At 34.9% G+C, this 18,964-nt stretch overlaps 1 protein-coding gene and 1 pseudogene across 1 annotated transcript; both read right to left on the reverse strand.

The window, feature by feature from the left end:
* Positions 1-6,885: 6,885 nt before the first annotated feature.
* On the reverse strand, positions 6,886-12,402 carry LOC137722483 (probable linoleate 9S-lipoxygenase 5). The gene is made up of 8 exons (XM_068461492.1): positions 12,059-12,402; positions 9,922-10,211; positions 9,546-9,786; positions 9,022-9,360; positions 8,825-8,910; positions 8,588-8,695; positions 7,896-8,464; positions 6,886-7,723 (listed from the first exon to the last, which is right to left on the reverse strand). Exons 1-8 carry the CDS (start codon positions 12,258-12,260, stop codon positions 6,970-6,972), a joined length of 2,589 nt encoding a protein of 862 aa, XP_068317593.1. The 5' UTR covers positions 12,261-12,402; the 3' UTR covers positions 6,886-6,969.
* Positions 12,403-15,858: 3,456 nt separating this feature from the next.
* Positions 15,859-15,995, reverse strand: LOC137724016 (U4 spliceosomal RNA; annotated as a pseudogene).
* Positions 15,996-18,964: the final 2,969 nt, after the last annotated feature.

An 18,964-nucleotide genomic window follows, 5' to 3' on the forward strand; every position in this document is an offset into this window, starting at 1 on the left:
ACTTAATTTGGTGCAGATCATAATGCATATTCCTGGTGGTCCAACGTTCCTTCATGTACAACTTTTACTTATATTCATGATTCTTCTGCTTCTATCAACTATCGTTTTAAATGATTTTTATAATATGTTTTCTTTGCAATTGGGTTTGATTTTTTATTCTCCAGCTATATTATTTCCTATGTTTTTTCCTCAACGAGGTTTGATTTTTTGTTTACCTCATTTGTATTTCTCCTTTTATTTTAATAAGATTATGGGGATGATCGGTTATTACCCCATCCTTAAAGAAAAAAAAACATAACAAGGCCATGCATTCAAATTCCCCGCAGACCCAATTTTAATAGAGTCAATGAAGAAATCCCAACAAAGTAACGTGTGGTCTTTGAATTCACCAACTTTAAAGACCCACCCTTTTCTTTTTGGTGATAATATCATAATAGTCTAAACTTTGATGATGGTGATGACTCACAATTGTTTACAGTTCTGTGTCAAATTTGGCATTTGAATCAGAAAATGATGGTTCAATTTCAAGGTACCTTCAACCCATTTTTCCAAACCAACAAATATTGACTCAGCAATAGCAAAATTCTCTAAGCAGACGACAACAGTAAAGTCTTCTTTCTTTCATGATTGTATAAAAAGACTAGCAAAGGTTAAACTTTATCTGCTTTAGTTTGCTAATTCTATTTCTCTAGTGATTAAAATACACCACAAACACATAATATGGTTAAACTTTTTAACCCAAATTTCCAACCTCTACAAAACTTTTTCACGTAAGCACAGTTACTAATTCAAGTGTTATAAATTAGAAATAATCTTAATACATAATTGATTCTCCATGGTTGTCACATTCGAAAATTTCCGATAAATCTATTCAACCCAATCATGCTAATCCACAAATTCATTATGGTTCTTTATTTCATTGTCAGACTCAACATCATGGATTCATATTTTGTCCCGTTGAAGGGTTCAATTGTGATCCTTCACCTACCATAAAATCTTCTGTGTAAAAATATTGTATTGATAAACAAATTCAACTAATCTGTCATATTTATACAGTACTTTCAAATCTCATCTGGGTTTTTTTTATTCTTAGAAAGAATCAATTGTCTCTGTGAGTGATGCATGCCTTCCCCACAAAACGATATCTGAATCAAAGATTAAAATGCTTAAGAATCCACATAGGTAGGTTTTTTTTATTTTTTTTATTTTAGAAAACCTCGGCGGCACATAGATAGGTTCTTCTTCTGCACTTAGAATATAGCAGAAAATATAGAGATTTTTGGAAATGATCAAAATGTCAAATGGGAAAACTAGAAGTTTACGTGCAAGAGGGATGAACTATTTGCAGAAAATATAGATATTTTAAGTTGCGTTCCCATTTGTATCAACATCTATGAAGCTCCAGAAAAAAGCAATTCTGAAACAAATTAATTTACTGATTAAATTAAATTTTAATAATGATAATCATAGCTTTCACATTATGAGCTCGTTTAAAAGTTCTTTAAAAATGGCTGAAAGCGTTTTGGTAAAATGTTTTTGGAATCAATCCTTAGTAAAAATGAAGGTAAATTCTGAAAAAGCACTTAAATGTTTCCTAGAAGAAGCACGTAACTAGTGTTTCTTGCAGAAAACGCTTAAAATGTTTATGGAATAAAAAATTATTTTATCTAGAAACACTTGCAATCATTTTAAAAGTAATTTCAAACGAGTATTATATTAAAATTTATAGTCAAGCCACATGATTTAAGACAACTCAACCAAGTCAAGTAAAAGTGTAATATTCTATATTAAAATTTATAGTCAAGCCACATGGTATAAGACAACTCGACCAAGTCAAGTAAAAGTGTAAAACGAGTTCATGGACTTGTTAAGGTTTCCACCTACTTAATTAATAATTAACCAATAACCAGTTGATATATGGTATTATCTTTGAAGTCTTGCAACTCGAGGGTAGTCGCATAATCCAAAATAACTAGACAAATGTTTGTGTTGGACTCTCGCAACAAGGTGTAGGACTCCCATTATCTTTTGGTATGGAGTGAGATTAAAGAATGGTGAGAGTTTGAGACAAATTTACACCAATATTATATTGGCAGTTGATTCAATATTATAGTGTTTGTGTTTTTGCAATTTGTTCTCTCTTGTGAAAGATTTTTATTTTGTTTTTGAAACAGATGAGATAGGAGCATTCAGAGAATGATAATGCTTGGGTGTCCGATTTCTGTCATGCAAGGCAGCTGAGAGTGAGGTGGTTCTTTTAGTAACTTACAAGGGTCCAAAAACTAGCTACAAGAGTTACGATACAAACTGAGCTTTAGGTTGATTACTTTGATGGGTGATCTCAAATTCTAGCATATTTATGTGGGATAATTTTCTTAGAGTCACAAAATACTTTTAACATTACTAAGTCATTAACGTTTTGCGCTTATAAGGAGAGCTCAACAATGATGTTTTTTTTTTAATTAAGAGGTATTGACTTTAATTGGAGAGAAAAATTTGTTTGAATTGACTTCAGTTGAGAAAAATTGTTTCTGACCTTTTGTTAACTTTGTTTGAGAGTAAAATGTTCATCAAAATATGAAATTATTTATCAACGTAAATCGAAAAGACCCATACAATATGTTGTTTCCTTTCAAAGAAATTTATTAAAAATAAGGTCTGTTATTTACTTGGGGTAAAAACATATTTGTGAACACGGAAAATTCCTGAAACAAGAAACAAGAATACGTGTACAAAATAATATTTTTTGTGTTTAATGATTTTGGGGTTACGATCTCTCTCAAATTTGGTCCTCTGATTCTATCTTCGTAGGGTGTAGGTTTGTAGATGAGTTGTTGATCCAAAGGGCCGTCAGCGCTTGATCTAAGGATGAACAGTTGATGAACGGATCTTCAAGGGGCGTTGGGCTTGATCTTGAAGAATGAGTGTATGGGTTTGTTGAGGTTGTTGATCCAAAGGGCCGTTGGGGCTTGATCTTAGGATGAACAATTGATGAATGGATCTTCAAGGGGCGTTGGGCTTGATCTTGAAGAATGGGTGTATGAATTTCTTCAAGGGCTTTTGGGCTTGATCTTGAAGGTTGATGGATGAGCAGATCTTCAAAGGCTTTTGGGCTTAGTCTTGAAGAACGATTGGATGTGTGGATTTGTTGAGGTTGTTGATCCAAAGGGCCGTTAGGGCTTAATCTTAGGATGAACGGATGATGAATGATGAACACTTTCTTCAAGGGGCCGTCGGGGCTTGATCTTGAGTTGGTGGGAGTTCTTCAAGGGCCGTTGGGGCTTGATCTTGAAGGAGGATTTGACGAAGAACGAAGAGTGCTTTCTTGATCATTCGGAATTTTCTTGAGAGCTTTAGAACTTTAAGGCTTCAAGGTTTTGGTCCCCCCTCTGTGGGGAGTATTCTCTTCCATTTTGGGAGTAGAGAAATGTATTTGTGAATTGGTTTTTGTTGAATTCTCCTCCAATTTGGGAGTAGAGAAATGTATTTGTGAATTGGTTTTCTTGGTGATATCTATTCCTCTTGATGGAGTAGCCTATTTATAGGTTTTGAGAGTGAATCACCACCATTCATTTTTTTGGTGAAGTGAGTGGAGGTTGTAGGTGAAGTAAGTGGAGGTTGTAGGTGAAGTAAGTGGATGTTGTAGGTGAAGTAAGTGTGTGAGGTTGGTGAAGTAAATAAATGTTGTAATTTTAATACATTGGTTAACATTTATTTTACTGAAATTTCGATGTCTACAATATTACTTCGACTTGATTTTTGCGGTAAATAGCATTGTTATAGTTTTTTTTTATTTCAACTCTTAACAGTACGAATGAAATTTTATTAATAATGAAAAAGAAAGTTAAAAAAACATTATTATGGTTGTCCATAATTATTATGCTGATATTGTATGCCTTACTGAATATATAGAGAGAACAAATTATGTAATACATTATAAATATATGTTGAACAGTTAGCCAATGTATTTACATGGCTTTTATTCCACCTACAATTTTTAGGTCATACTTCTAGCTAGACCTGGCAATTTCTGACACGACCCGATAACCCGACACGACACGACACGAAATTAACAGGTGTTTGGGTCGACACGATAACGAATCGGGTCTTATCGGGTAACCCGATAAGCACCTGTTAAGATAACGGGTTGGGTCGGGTATACACGTGGGTAAACACGATACACGATAAGCAGAATATTATTTTTATAATTTTATAACCCTCAAAAAATACTGTAATAATTATATACATTAATTTTACAATTTTATACCCCTAAAAATTATAATAAATATATATATATATTAAATTAACTATAAAATTTATAATAATTATAATAATTATATATACTATAATAATTATACCCCCAAAATATTAAGTCTATCTATACTAATTATATATATATATATATATATATATATATATATTAAATTTTATAAAAACTATAATAATTATTAATTAATAATTTAATATGCATGATCATGCATTGCATATTTGCATGATTTTGCATCCATTGAAATTTGATGCGTCAGGACTCATATGTGATTTGTTTCCATTCTCAAATTTCAATAATCAATTTCTTGCCATTGCCATTTGCCAACTTGCCGCCCTTTTTGAAAAAAAAAATGGAGGGAAAATGAAAATGTTAAGAAAAGTTGAAAATAAAACAAAAAAGTGAGGGAATTCAATTAGGGAAAGATGTTGGAGGGAAAAGTGAAAATGATAAGAAAAAGTTGAAAAGGAAACAAAAAAGAGAGGGAAAAATGAAAATTAATAGAAGTGGTGAATCTAAGTATAAATAAACTCTAAGTGTTAGTCAATCTATCGTTTTACGAATTCTCCAAAACTCATTTCAACGATCCAAACCGTCAAAATTGTTTGTATATGCTTGGAGATCACATCAGCAAAAAATCACAAAAAAAAAACATTCAGAGATCAAGTAAACGGGACAAAGCTTTTCAACGGTTATAAATGAAAAATCACGATTTAACGGTTATTTTAACTCCGATTTTGATGATTTTTTATAACTACACTCCTTGACCCTATATGAATACAATGAATGAATTCGATCTTCAATTTAAAATATTTACACAAGTGGATACCACAAAATCTTATGTTATACTTAATAAAAGTATAAATAAACTCTAAGCGTTAGTCAATCTATCGTTTTACGAATTCTCCAAAACTAATTTCAACGATCCAAACCGTCAAAATTGTTTGTATATGCTTGGAGATCACATCAGCAAAAAATCACAAAAAAAAAAACATTCAGAGATCAAGTAAGGGGACAAAGCTTTTCAACGGTTATAAACGAAAAATCACGATTTAACGGTTATTTTAACTCCGATTTTGATGATTTTTTATAACTACACTCCTTGACTTTATATGAATACAATGAATGAATTCGATCTTCAATTTAAAATATTTACACAAGTTGATACCACAAAATCTTATGTTATACTTAATAAAAGTATAAATAAACTCTAAGTGTTAGTCAATCTATCGTTTTACGAATTCTCCAAAACTAATTTCAACGATCCAAACCGTCAAAATTGTTTGTATATGCTTGGAGATCACATCAGCAAAAAATCACAAAAAAAAAACATTCAAAGATCAAGTAAACGGGACAAAGCTTTTCAACGGTTATAAATGCAAAATCACGATTTAACGGTTATTTTAACTCCGATTTTGATGATTTTTTATAACTACACTCTTTGACCCTATATGAATACAATGAATGAATTCGATCTTCAATTTAAAATATTTACACAAGTGGATACCACAAAATCTTATGTTATACTTAATAAAAGTATAAATAAACTCTAAGCGTTAGTCAATCTATCGTTTTACGAATTCTCCAAAACTAATTTCAACGATCCAAACCGTCAAAATTGTTTGTATATGCTTGGAGATCACATCAGCAAAAAATCACAAAAAAAAAACATTCAGAGATCAAGTAACAGGACAAAGCTTTTCAACGGTTATAAATGAAAAATCACGATTTAACGGTTATTTTAACTCCGATTTTGATGATTTTTTTATAACTACACTCCTTGACCTTATATGAATACAATGAATGAATTCGATCTTCAATTTAAAATATTTACACAAGTGGATACCACAAAATCTTATGTTATACTTAATAAAAGTATAAATAAACTCTAAGCGTTAGTCAATCTATCGTTTTACGAATTCTCCAAAACTAATTTCAACGAACCAAACCGTCAAAATTGTTTGTATATGCTTGGAGATCACATCAGCAAAAAATCACAAGAAAAAAACATTCAGAGATCAAGTAACGGGACAAAGCTTTTCAACGGTTATAAACGAAAAATCACGATTTAACGGTTATTTTAACTCCGATTTTGATGATTTTTTATAACTACACTCCTTGACCCTATATGAATACAATGAATGAATTCGATCTTCAATTTAAAATATTTACACAAGTGGATACCACAAAATCTTATGTTATACTTAATAAAAGTATAAATAAACTCTAAGTGTTAGTCAATCTTAAAAACAAAAACTCTTTATCCTTGCACATTTATATTTGTAATAGATTAGTAGTGTATGTATTATTTTTTTTATTAGGCTTTCATTTTCGAGTGTAGATATAGTACTTGAACGAGAAATGTTTTAATGTTTTCAAGTAATATTTATGTCGCAATGTGTGGTATGTGCAAATTTTTAAAAAAATATTTTTTTTTCTTAACGGGTCATAACGGGTCATAACGGGTCGGGTCACTTTACCCGTTGGGTAAAGTGACACGACCTGTTAAGGACCCGTTAAGATAACGGGTGTGACACGACACGACCCGTTAAGATAACAGGTGTTACACGAAAACGACACGAACACGATAGACACGACCCGTTTGCCAGGTCTACTTCTAGCATATCACACAAACAAAGAATCATATTTAACCTTTGCTTAGTACGTATACTAATTAACTAATAATTAATACTACAGAAGCTTTAAATTGAGACACTGTTGGGAATTCCCTTGCCAGTAAGTCCCCCTCCGCTAGTAGGAAACAGCAAAGTGTAAGGCACCTTCACCGGTCCAACTCGGTTTTTCAACTTCTCGTCATTGTTCATACTTGTAATCCTCTCCTCAATCTCCTCCAGTTTCTTTCCAAACTTGTCGAATGCTTCCAATGGTGCAGCGTCTGCTGTCCACTCGGGCGTGTCTCGCTGCCCCAAGTACACTTCGTCAGTAGAATGCCTTGACAGAATTTCAATGAGGGAAATGCCAAGCAGTGTCTGCAGCTGAGCAGTGATTGTTTTCAAGAACACTTTGTCGGGGTTGGACTTGAGCTCTTCGTATTCAGCAGTTCCCTTTACGGGCATGAATTTTCGGCTTATAGTAGGGCGGTTGGGGAGGTATCCGGCGTAAGGGTACTGCCCGAAGTTGACAGCTGCATGGAGGGCAGAAGCAGTCCATATGATAGTTGTGCAGATTTCAACTAGCTCTTCGAGAGTCTGCAATTTTGGCCACCAGGGCTCGTCTTTTTTGTCACCGTGGCCTTCCTCTACTAGCTCCTTCCACCAGGATTGGAGCTCGGCGTCTTTCTGGATTATATCGTCGGTCTTGTAGTAGAAAGAGCAGTAGTCTGCAACCCATGTTCTTATTGCAAACCAGATTTCAATCCCATCAACAGCATACGGGTAGTCCTCGATCAGTAGGCGAAGACCGTGTGGAGAATTTTTATCCTTAACTGCCACTCCTCTGTTTTGATCAACGCCAAGGCAATGTGATTAGAACAAGAAATGAATATTATTACAAAGGTAAATAATTTCTGCTCCCCATTTTCTCCTTGTACACCACTATTTATTTATGCACCTTGATTCTCTCTTGATTTATTCAATTCAAAGTCCGAAAGTATAGATTTTTTGTTTACCTTTTGATGAGATCTGCAGGGAGAGCTTGCTCAGTGAAATTCCAATCCTTGTACACAACTGATGACAGCTCCATGGCATACCTAGCTGGGAAAACTGTTGTCTCAAGAATACCACCAGCATTGATGAGGATTTGCCTCGCAAATGCATTGATGTTCATCGTGTCACGGAAGTGAGGATGCAGAAGTTTGTAAATCGGGTGAACCACGCTTAGTTGCCTGTTTGTGGCAATTACAACTGGCTCACTCACTGCATGAGTGTTCAACCAATGGCTGATGAGTTGATGGACTCCGGAGTCATTGACAGCCACATAAGCTTTAGCCAGTTGCCATATGGAACCTTCCACACCTTGTTCAGCTGGTGTGTAGACATTACTAATGCAACCAAATTGATCTCCGTCAGGATGAGGCAAGCTCAACTCGATCACCAATGGTTTCAAAGTTCCATCATTTTGCAAGAACAGCAGAGTTCTACTACCGTAGATCTTGTTCGAAGTTGAGTTTATCCGCCTCAGGTACGGCATCAGTGAATCATGATGGTCTAGTATGAATAACTTGTTTTTCTTGAGTGCCTGTTCAACCAAATTCATTTTCACCATTACAATTTGATACAGAACCAATATAATCTAATCGCAAAGTAACAGCATACTGTCAGTTTTTTTTTTTCTTTCAACAAAACGAATAAAATATTTTACCTCATCCACTGTTAGTCCATCCAAGTTGTTCTTTATATGTTCTTCGGTTATTGTACTGTTTTGATCACCGTAAACTTTTGGATCTAGCTTGCTTGCTGGCGGAAATACCTGAAATTCAATAAGATGCATGATTAGAGATGAAGCGAAAAATAACATTTAGAAAGTTTTGTTGGACTCTTGTGTCCATTTAGTTCATTATCATTGCAGAAAATCCACGAAAGATAATGCGAAGATTACTTGGAGACGAGCAATGTTGACAGGGTTCACTCCAGCCAGCATTTCCCTAGCAAATTCTTCATCGGTCCTCCAAGCAGATTTATCCTCTTTGCCAAATCAAAACATCACAGTTAGAACGTAGGGGAAAGAAAATAGTGCATTATTTCGTAGGCTATTGTTTGTATTGTAAGGCTCTAAATTCAAAATGTTTTCGTTACCTTTGATCACTTGAGGCGTTGGGAATTTGAGCAATTGTGCACCATCAGTTCGGAAAATTTCCTTCAGCATCTCCGCAGGGATGTTGTCTCCAATATCCTTCAATAAACCTTCAGGCAACGGAATGCCTCCTTTGTAGAGCTTAAGCACATCTTCGAAGCTGTCAAACTCGCTAGGAGTTTGGTCAAACAAGGATTCCAGCTCCGGTTTAATGAACTGAGCTATGGATTTCAGGGCATAAATAAGGAAGTCTGACAGCTTCAAGTGTCCAAATCTTTCATCCCTAGGAACGTAGATGTCTAAGCTCTGAATAAGCGGCAGACTACTCTCGCTGTTAGGATCTGTTACAATAAGATCAGAAAAATCTTTAGTGATTATAACATCATCAGTTCATTAAATTCCATATTAGTATATCAAATTTACACTTTTTAATAAACATTAACTCTAAAGATACCAAAAACTAGATTGACTTTGGATTCTCATTAGTAACTCCAAAAAAATAGAGAAAATATTGCAGATGGCTAACCTGTCTTAGTTGGTGGTCGGCCAGTTCTTCCACGGCGAGGGTAAGGGTACTCACTAGACCCTCCAAGAACAGGACGGACGTATTTGGCACCCTTATCAGGTTTCCCCAGATCATTGTAGTAAGCATAGTCATAAACCCTTTCCCATTCTTGGAGCTCTCCTTTTCCATCTCCCCTCAAGTGTACTAGCTCTTCTTCTCTGTATTTTCGCAATGGCAATGGTGTCTCGCTTGGAAGATAAGTCTGCACAAACATACAGCAGGCATGAACTTTTAGTCTTTAGGTTAGGATACCATATATTTTCAACCTCACCCAAAAAAAAAAAAAAAAAAAATAAAATTACAGCAGATACAATGAAACGTGCTAATCATTCGTTACCTTGTTGACGAAGAAAACACGGTCTTTGGTGTATTTTTCAGTAGGGTAGACCCAAGAGTTGCAAACGAAGTGTACACGGCCCTCACCGGGAACATTTTCGAGTGTGACGGTCTTGAGGAAGAACTCACTGTGGTGGTTGTTTTTGATTAAGAATGCTCCCGGAACTCCTACTTCCTCTTCATAGTCAAATGTAACCTTGAATGCAGACTCTCCTGCTGTTAAAGGTGTGATTGTGGTAATCCAGTCTTCCAAATAAGCTGGCTTTCCAAGCTTCCCCTTCAATCCATTTTCTACAAAATTCATATATCAATTAGTCATAAATTAATTTATCATTCAAGAAAATATACCAAGTTCATATGCTCGAGTTCTTTTTTCATCTTTTACAATGTGATGTGATATACTACTTTGATTTTCAGAGAATGGAATAAAAACTCAACCGAAAGGGGATTAGCACACTATCATGTACAATTGACCTAACTCACATATTCTTATGCTCAAATTTTATTAGGAACAACTCTGAAGTTGTTTTATTAGAATATTCAAGGGAAAAGAACAAAGGAATTGGATCTGGTAAAAAGTTAAAAACCATAGTAACGAAAAGGGTTAAAAGCCATGTCCAGTTGCATGGTGCTTCATTTTCAGGTTAAACTGGTGGCTTAGACTGGTAGGTTTTTCTTTTTGTAAAAAGAGACCAGTTGGTGGTTAAGTTATGACAATCCACATTTTTAAGAGATCAAAAAGATTCAAAGAAGTATTTTAGTTTATCTCAGCTACCATGATGTGATTAACCTAGTTTAGACTGATGGTTGGGTTTCAAAGGTAAGATTCATGTACCTGTCTAATCAGTTCATGACATGGCCACTATGAAAAAACAACAAATGAAATGACTAACATCCATGATTTAAAAATCATTATCTTATTTTTCACAAGCTTAATTATGTCACTTTTTGAACTAAACCAACACCAATTTTCTAACCTACTATTTCGAATTCCTATCCAGCTATCGTGACATAATCACAACTAGATTAATTACTCCAAATGGTAGAGACCCCAAATAGGAAAATGCCAGGGTGTCAAAAATTTTGGATCATCTTTTATCAAACACATGATATGGTGGTTGATAGTTGAACTCCTTATTTAATGATTTAAAGGAGTCCAACCATTAATCACCACACATCATGTAGTCTACAAAAGATGATCTCTCTAACATCACCGACCAATTAATATAGTTCCTCATGTTGTGCACCATTAATATTTTAATTCTGATTTTTAGTACATGATCTTATTTCATGATCCAAATATATGACTTGGGTCTCCGGTCCGGTCCATGCCGGACCATAGAGGGCTAACAGTGAAACGCAATGAAAAGAAAAATAGAATAAAAACCTCAGGACTGGAAGCAAACACGGTTATCTTTTTACTCAGATTTTAGACCCCAAAAGTTAAAAGGAAAAAAATAGACCGACTTTTGTGATCGAGATCGTTTCTTTGAAGATATGTCATAAAGCTGTTTCCATTCTCAGCCGTATAAAAGGGACACAAAAAAAAAAAGAAAAAAAAAAAAGAAAAATCAGGAAGGGTACTCTAGAAAAAAGCAACCCCAAACCAGTTCTCCGCGAGGATCGAAGAAACTCTCTCAAAACAGATTAAAACTGTTGATATCAGAATTTCATCTCATTTTCCATCTCAATGATTTATTTTTGACGCGTAAAATTGATCGCGACACATTGCCTATCAAAAAAGTAAGTTTTATCATTACATGTTGCCTACTTGGATTAGAGAGTAAGTAATTTAATCAATTTTGCGTATTTAAACAAATTAAATAGCATTTACTCCATCAATTATTGTAAAAAAAAGAAGAAGAAAAGTTACCATGTCAGAATTAATAACGCAACCAATCCACCAAAGAAAGAGGGAGAGTGAGTTAACAATCTTAATCTTATCATAAATAATGCATCAAAGAAAAAGAACCAGAAGAAAAATGAAACGATGATCGAGAGCAAAGACTCAAATCTTAAACCAATCTAAAACAAAACTCAAATGATCTCTAGGCTTGATGAAACTCTATCAATTATTCGATTTTCTCCCTAATCATGCACAGAAACCGTATAATCTTGCACTGAAAAGATAAACTCACCGGAATCATCAGCACGAACAGCACTGATGAGCTGCAGAGAAACCCCTTGGCCGACCAACTCATGCACGCGATCGAGAACAGAAGCGTTGAAGTCGTTGAAGTCCAAAACATTCTTCTTCATCAGCACCACAGTCCCATTGATCTTTCCATGACTACCATTTTGCTGGTGACCTGTGAGCTTCTCAACGATATTCTGCAGCATTTTGTTCTTCTGCTTTGCTTTACACGAATTAAGCAAAGAATATATGCTATTGTGATCTACAAACCCAACAGAATATATATGTTTTGTGTTTTGTGAAAAAAGGTGGGTGGTGAGGTGAATCGAAAGTTGAAAGCTAGTATGGTCGAGTGCAGCAGGGCGTCGTGGTATTTATAGGGAATAAAGAAGAGTGGAGCACTACGTTCGTTCTATCACTACATTTTTTTAATTCGTGCCAAGTCATCGGTATTTTCTTGGAAAAAGTCTCCACCACTTACCAAAATTGTGATTTGGCTAGTCAAAATAACAAGGCCAATAAATTTAAGATTAGGAAATAAGCTAGTTTTCCCTATTCTAAAAAGACTTAGGAATTTTATACTATACTTATAAGACATGTAATTATCGATCTATGTATTATAAAGAGGCTTGTTGGAGGTTGATTATTCACACGAACAACATAGAGAATACAAGGGTAGAAAGCCAAGAGTGATAGATAGTTCTAAAGCAAGGTTTTGGGGTTCAGCATAAGGGTTTCCAATAAGTTCTTGTAACCGGATTTTTATTCTCCATAGTTCAGGTGATTACTCAAGATGAATCTTATGATAAATAGGTAAAGTTCGTCAAATCTCACTAAATTCTTTGTGTTTGTATGTGGTGTGTATACCTTATTCGCATAGCATCACCTTATAGGTTTGCATAACACTGCAGACTATCAATAAACAGAATCAACTAAGGGAAATTAAAATCAACAAAAATTACTTGTAGGGATGGCTAAGTGATGGTGACCAAAAAGAAGCAGTGTAAATTTGACCTATACTCATTTTCCAAGACTAGAAAAAATAACAACCCATCAGAAAATTAACTAAAATATTACAAGTGGCCCAGACATTGTACTCGGCACACACACATAAAACATACGACACATTACTAAAATTGTGAATATAATAAATTTATTATTTCATTGTTACACACCTCGTGTTGTTATTAAAAACATATTTCAATATGAACAACATAATTAATAGTTCTTAATGTTAAGCTTGAATTTCAATCATATCGAATCGGAATCATTGGGTTCCAAATTCTAATCCAATTTTTTTAATTTTTTTTTTCGACGGTAAGATAGATTCCGATTATGCTTCTAATCTTATCCGGAATTTTGGATGTCATCATATTTGATTTCGGTTTTCCAAAATCAAATACCATTGGACCAGAATTGGAATTTCAACCCAACTTTGTAACCTCAATTATTTTAAAGATGATAAACTAGATACGTGTTCATGGACTTAAGTGACCGTCGTTCCTAAATGGTTTGGCCAAATTTGGTTGCATCGTTGACAATGTCGGAAGCCTAAAACGAAAGTTGAATACGCGTTTATACCCTGATTTTCTTTTGTTTCTAACCGGAACGACAACTTGGAACCGCAGCTTTGGCTTTATCAGAACTGGGAAACAATTCCATAAGAGCCGTCGGTTCTCCAATTTCAGCCTCTTGGTTAAGCTGCCTCAATGGACTTATTCTTTGCAATAATATTTTACCTTTCCTTAAAATATTACACAAAATATTATTCTCTTATGTTTCCTGGCTTTTCACACGGGTCTTTTCAATTGGGAATTTCTTTGATTTTTTTTTTTTTTGGTAAACTGGATTCCATAAAAATCAAGCCAAAGATGCCAGAAAGATACACAGAAAGCCTACAACGAGGCAAACAATCGAAAAATAGCATAAACAAGTATTAGTGTGAGTGGTCCAAGACTTGAAGACGCTGCATCAAATGCTAAAAACGTCACCACTTACACTACCGAGGGGTTTAGGGAGGGTATGGGAGTCCATTATTACATAGTACATGAATAAGGGAAGATGGAGGTCGATCGACCCAAATAACATCACACATCTCCCTACACTATCTCGACGCTAAGAAGTCCGCCGCACGATTGGCCGATCTTGGAATCCAAGACCAGCAATAGGCTTGGAAAGTGTCCCCCAGTCTTTTGCATTTCATGAGAGTGGGGAAGGCTTCCCAACTGCCTAGAGTTGGCGTATTCCTGAGGCCGACAATAGATTCCGACGAATCGGACTCAATAATCACGGAAGTCCAACCCCAGGAAATACCCAACTCATATCCATGGAGAATCGCCTTTGCCTCCGCCATAGCTGCATTATTTGCTTTGATGTTGTATCTACATGCTACCAGGATACTCCCTTCCATATTCTGTGCAACCACACCTGCAAAACCAAATCTTAAACTTGGCAACCATCTGGCATCCACATTGATTTTTATGAACTCCAGACAAAACAGAGTCCATAGTACCACATCAGTGGCTGGGTTACCGAGCTGAAGGGTGTTGAGCAATGAGCTCGAAGCTTTAGTGAAAGCTCTTGCCATGTTGGAAATTGAGATGACCACTTGTCATGGGTTAACTGGAACTTGATTGAATAACGCATTGCATCTGACCTTCCAAATTTGCCAACATGTGAAACCGATATAAGATAGCTTCCAATTTACCTTTGACTTTGAACCTCTAGCAATCCTAGATATGTCAATTAGCCAATCTGCCCAAGTAGAAATCTGATCCTGGTTGATTTTCAAATTAAGAGCACTGCCAAACCAAACCAATTTGACCTAAGGACATAGGATGAACAGGTGCTCGACCGACTCCTCGTGAATATTACATAATGGGCATACAGGTGATTGTGCCGATCTCTTCTTGAATAAATTCTCCATGGTTGCAATGGCTGAGTGAAGGGATTTCCACATGAAACACCAAATTTTTGGTGTTGTTTGCAAGTTCCAGATTACTTTCCAAAGAGAGCTGGGAATAGAAGTAGAGGATGACGGGCTGGGGCTTCCACGAGTTGGTCTCCTTGAAACAGCCCAATGATATCTCAATTTGACAGAAAAAATTCCCTTTTTTGCGAATGGCCACACCAACCTGTCCCGGGTCACCAATCGGAATTTCCAACATCGCACCATAATCCTCATCCAGTACAAACAGTTGTAGAAATTCAATTTTCCATTCACCATTCTCCGGACCAATTAGTGAGTTTTGGTTCAAGATTACATTTCCAAAGGATCTTGTTTTTGGGTTTGTGGGTAATAGTTTAATCAGTTGAAAAGAAGGCATACACATACACGACTAGTAATTTTTAAGGGTTTTTATCACAAATAGTCTCTAAAATTGACTCTCACCATCAAGATGGTTCATGAAATTGAAAATCAATCAATGTAGTTCTTGAAAATATGTGTCACAAATCAATGTGGTCATTCCGTCACAATTCTGTTAAAAAATCTATTAAGTGCTGATGTGACACATAAATGGGCGCCACAAGATTTATGAGTTTTTATCACAAATGGTCCCTTTAATTGACTCTCACCATCAAGATGATCCTTGAAATTAACCCACATTATCAAGATGATGTCTAAAATTGAAAATCGATGGATGTAGTCCTAGAAAATAGGTGTTGGAAATCAATATGATCATTTCGCCACAATTCTGTAAAAAATTTGTTATGTGCTAATGTAGGTATAATAATTAATTAAAAAAGTTGTCTAAATACCTTTTTGCACAATAGAATTCTTTTTCTTCTAGTAGGACCTACTTCGAAGAGATATCCCTTTCATAAATTCTCAAAGGCATAAGGCTTAACCAAGGCCTAAGAGGGGGTTTGGAAATAGTTTTCAACCAACAATAGATGCACCTCGGTTATAACCTCATTATCTCAAGGCAGACCATACCGTTATTTGAGTCACCAGACCACCAGGGAAGCGCCAAACAAGCTTTCCAAGATTAAAGTTGTGAGGATGTTGATCGCCTAAATGTTAATGGTAATGTCCTATAAGTCGTTGCCAATCAACTAAGCCGTCACCAAAGGTGATCTCGATCCAGGTTCAATACAGTGAATGGTGTCAAAGTGTGTAAAGTTGGATGTATTGAGAATTTTTCTTTTTTTAGAATAGACAGCGAATGAGGTAGAGGAATATGGACTGGGATGGGAGATGATTGTAGGACTGGGTTTTTGGGTTCACAATTTTTAATTAACAATTGAATTATTAAACCTATTTGTAATTTTTTAAATTTAATTAGGCTTGTGTGATCCATTTATGTGTCACATCAGCAAATAACAGAATTTTGACAGAATTGTGACGGAAGGACTACAACATTGATGTGGGACACTTATTTGCAACACTACATTGATCGATTTTCAATTTCAGGGACCAGTTTAATGTCACAGGTCAATTTCAGGAACCATTTTGATATCGCGGGTCAATTTCAATGACCATTTGTGAGAAAATAGGACTTATATGACCCATTTACACACCAACACTTAACGAAATTTTTAACAAAATTGTGATGGAAGGACCATATTGATTTGCGACACCTATTTTTAGGAACTACATTGATTGATTTTCAATTTCAGAAACCATCTTGATGGTGAAGGTTAATTTCAAAGACCGATAAAAACCCAATTTTTAATTGCATGAAACACGCATTGATTACTAAGTTAATTATATTATACATGCATAATGGTGCATAAGGACAAATGTTCCAAGTACTCAATCCTTGGTATATTGGGTATGACTTGCTTGATTTTGATGAAAACTTTATGGCAAACATGTCCCGCGCTTACGGTCTAAATTATTCATGAGATGACTTAGAGCTAAGCGTCTTTTCATTTAAAATGTGACATTTAGTTTAGATATAAAGCACACTGCTACAAATTCAATTTTTTTCTTATGAATATATAATGCTCCGCGAACCAAATTTTACCATCAGGTATACATAATGGTGTGTTTATCTCTATATATCATTTGTTGAAACCTAGACTCACACTATATAGGTTAGAATACGGAGACACGCACTTTTGATACACGTTTTTGTGGAGTCTATTTTGTTATGTATTTTAACGAACCCACCGTCTATATTTTATATCTTATCTCAATGATTATGTCTACAAAAAATCACAAAATTCAAAACTATATGTCCGTTGATAAATTTAGTGCTTTTTGTAGAACCGTATTCATCCATTTTCTTCATTACAAATAAATTTCTTAATAGATATTTGGATTTTTTTTTTGTTGCAAAGATGATCTATAAATGATGTACTAAAATATAAATGGTTCGGATCATTAAAATACATTACGAAGTGGGCCGGCTCTACAAAATGAATGTCAACATGTGTGTCAAAAACGTGTAACCATGAATTCTAACTCATATATGCATATAATCTTTAACATGTTTGAAACATTGTTTAACCTAATAGCCGGTGCGTCTAATACTATTAAACTTTGCCTAGAAAAGTTGAAAAAATAGTGTGATCTTATCTTCGAACCTGGCATGAACCAGTAGGGCTTTTCTAATCAATTGCCATTGCGTAATATTCCACCGCATTTTCGTCTCGTGGTATTTGGATTCAGTCTAGTAATTATTTCACAAGATAATTGATCTTAAACTGAATGGATTAGGTATAACATCCCGTGGTTTATCTTAACTGATCCAATATATACAATTACCAACTGTGAAAGCAACAAGTGAACTTGTTTTTGTCTATGATACATGCTATATTTATGGAAATACAGAAAAAATCAAACCACTTCAACTTCACGTGTGGTTTTGAAATTAGAAGAAACCCTAAGGAAAGGAAATTTCCTTGCGTGGCGGTTCGAAACAAGAAAGTAGAGAAACGAGAAACCTAGAAATTTTGTTCTGTACCCAAGAAGACGTGCATGCATGGGGTTACAATTTGAATTTACTTCAAAGTCAAACTTTCATTAGGGCCATCAACTTTGTATCATTCCTCTCACGTTTCAGTATTGCTTTGAACAAATTGTAGATAACCTAACAGTTAATTCATGCTTAACTATAGTACCAAGAATTATTTTGGGGTCTCTTATGTTAATTGATATAATTTGAAAGTGACATGTTGGTTAATTTTTTATGGAACTAAAAAAGTTGCATGCATGTATCATATTAACAATGCAGCGTGCTTGCCTCTTGAACACAAATTTATCACTTTCTTAATAGTTTAGAATATCATCTTGTGATATGTTTCATAAGATTAATTTTAGTGTTTATAAATCAAGTAGCTAGCTTGTCCCAAATGCTTGTAGAACGAAAAAGTTGGATAGACATGATCAAATTATGAAGAGATTAACCAAAACTAGAATTTGATACCATGTTGATAAGTAATCAACGAATAATTACACTCGGCCCTTTAAAGCTTAAATTATTGGAGGTAGAGAACAACTTTGATACTAAGGATTCATATATGTTGTATTTTTCTTTAATTTTTTTTATAATTATTAACAAAAGGGAGTTTCAAACTCAGAGTGCATGAGTGAAAACCTAACACCTCATCCATTAGAATATTGGACCTCATGCAAATTTTCAATTAAAAATTTTCATATTATGCGATTTTTTGGGGTCGAGTTATCAACAAGGGGGTGTTGTGTGTAGATTATACATCAATTGAGGATACCAGCCTTCAAACCCACAACCTTGAGGAATCATGCTTGCACACTCACAATGGTAGGGATAAGGACTAGATTAAAATAAATGACAATCAGATGTAAACAAATGATGCAAAGACTGATGAGAGAAGAAGAAAGAAAATTCATATATTTGTTGCGCTTACTTATATACACGCTCGACGACTATATACAAATAATTGTGGGGGCACATATGCAGTCGGTCGTGTATATATTCAAGCT

This window comes from Pyrus communis, chromosome 17 (genome assembly GCF_963583255.1).
Source record: "Pyrus communis chromosome 17, drPyrComm1.1, whole genome shotgun sequence".
In the NCBI taxonomy this organism is placed as follows: Eukaryota; Viridiplantae; Streptophyta; class Magnoliopsida; order Rosales; family Rosaceae; genus Pyrus; species Pyrus communis.

What these genes read in the sequence shown, in the direction of transcription:
- LOC137722483 (XM_068461492.1), bottom strand. Translation starts at nt 12,260, where the DNA reads ATGCTGCAGAATATCGTTGAGAAGCTCACAGGTCACCAGCAAAATGGT. An exon ending in ATGGACTAACAGTGGATGAG is followed by an intron (nt 8,465 to 8,587) that starts GTAAAATATTTT and finishes TTGGTTGAACAG; the next exon opens with GCACTCAAGAAAAACAAGTT. An exon ending in CCTGCAGATCTCATCAAAAG is followed by an intron (nt 7,724 to 7,895) that starts GTAAACAAAAAA and finishes TGATCAAAACAG; the next exon opens with AGGAGTGGCAGTTAAGGATA.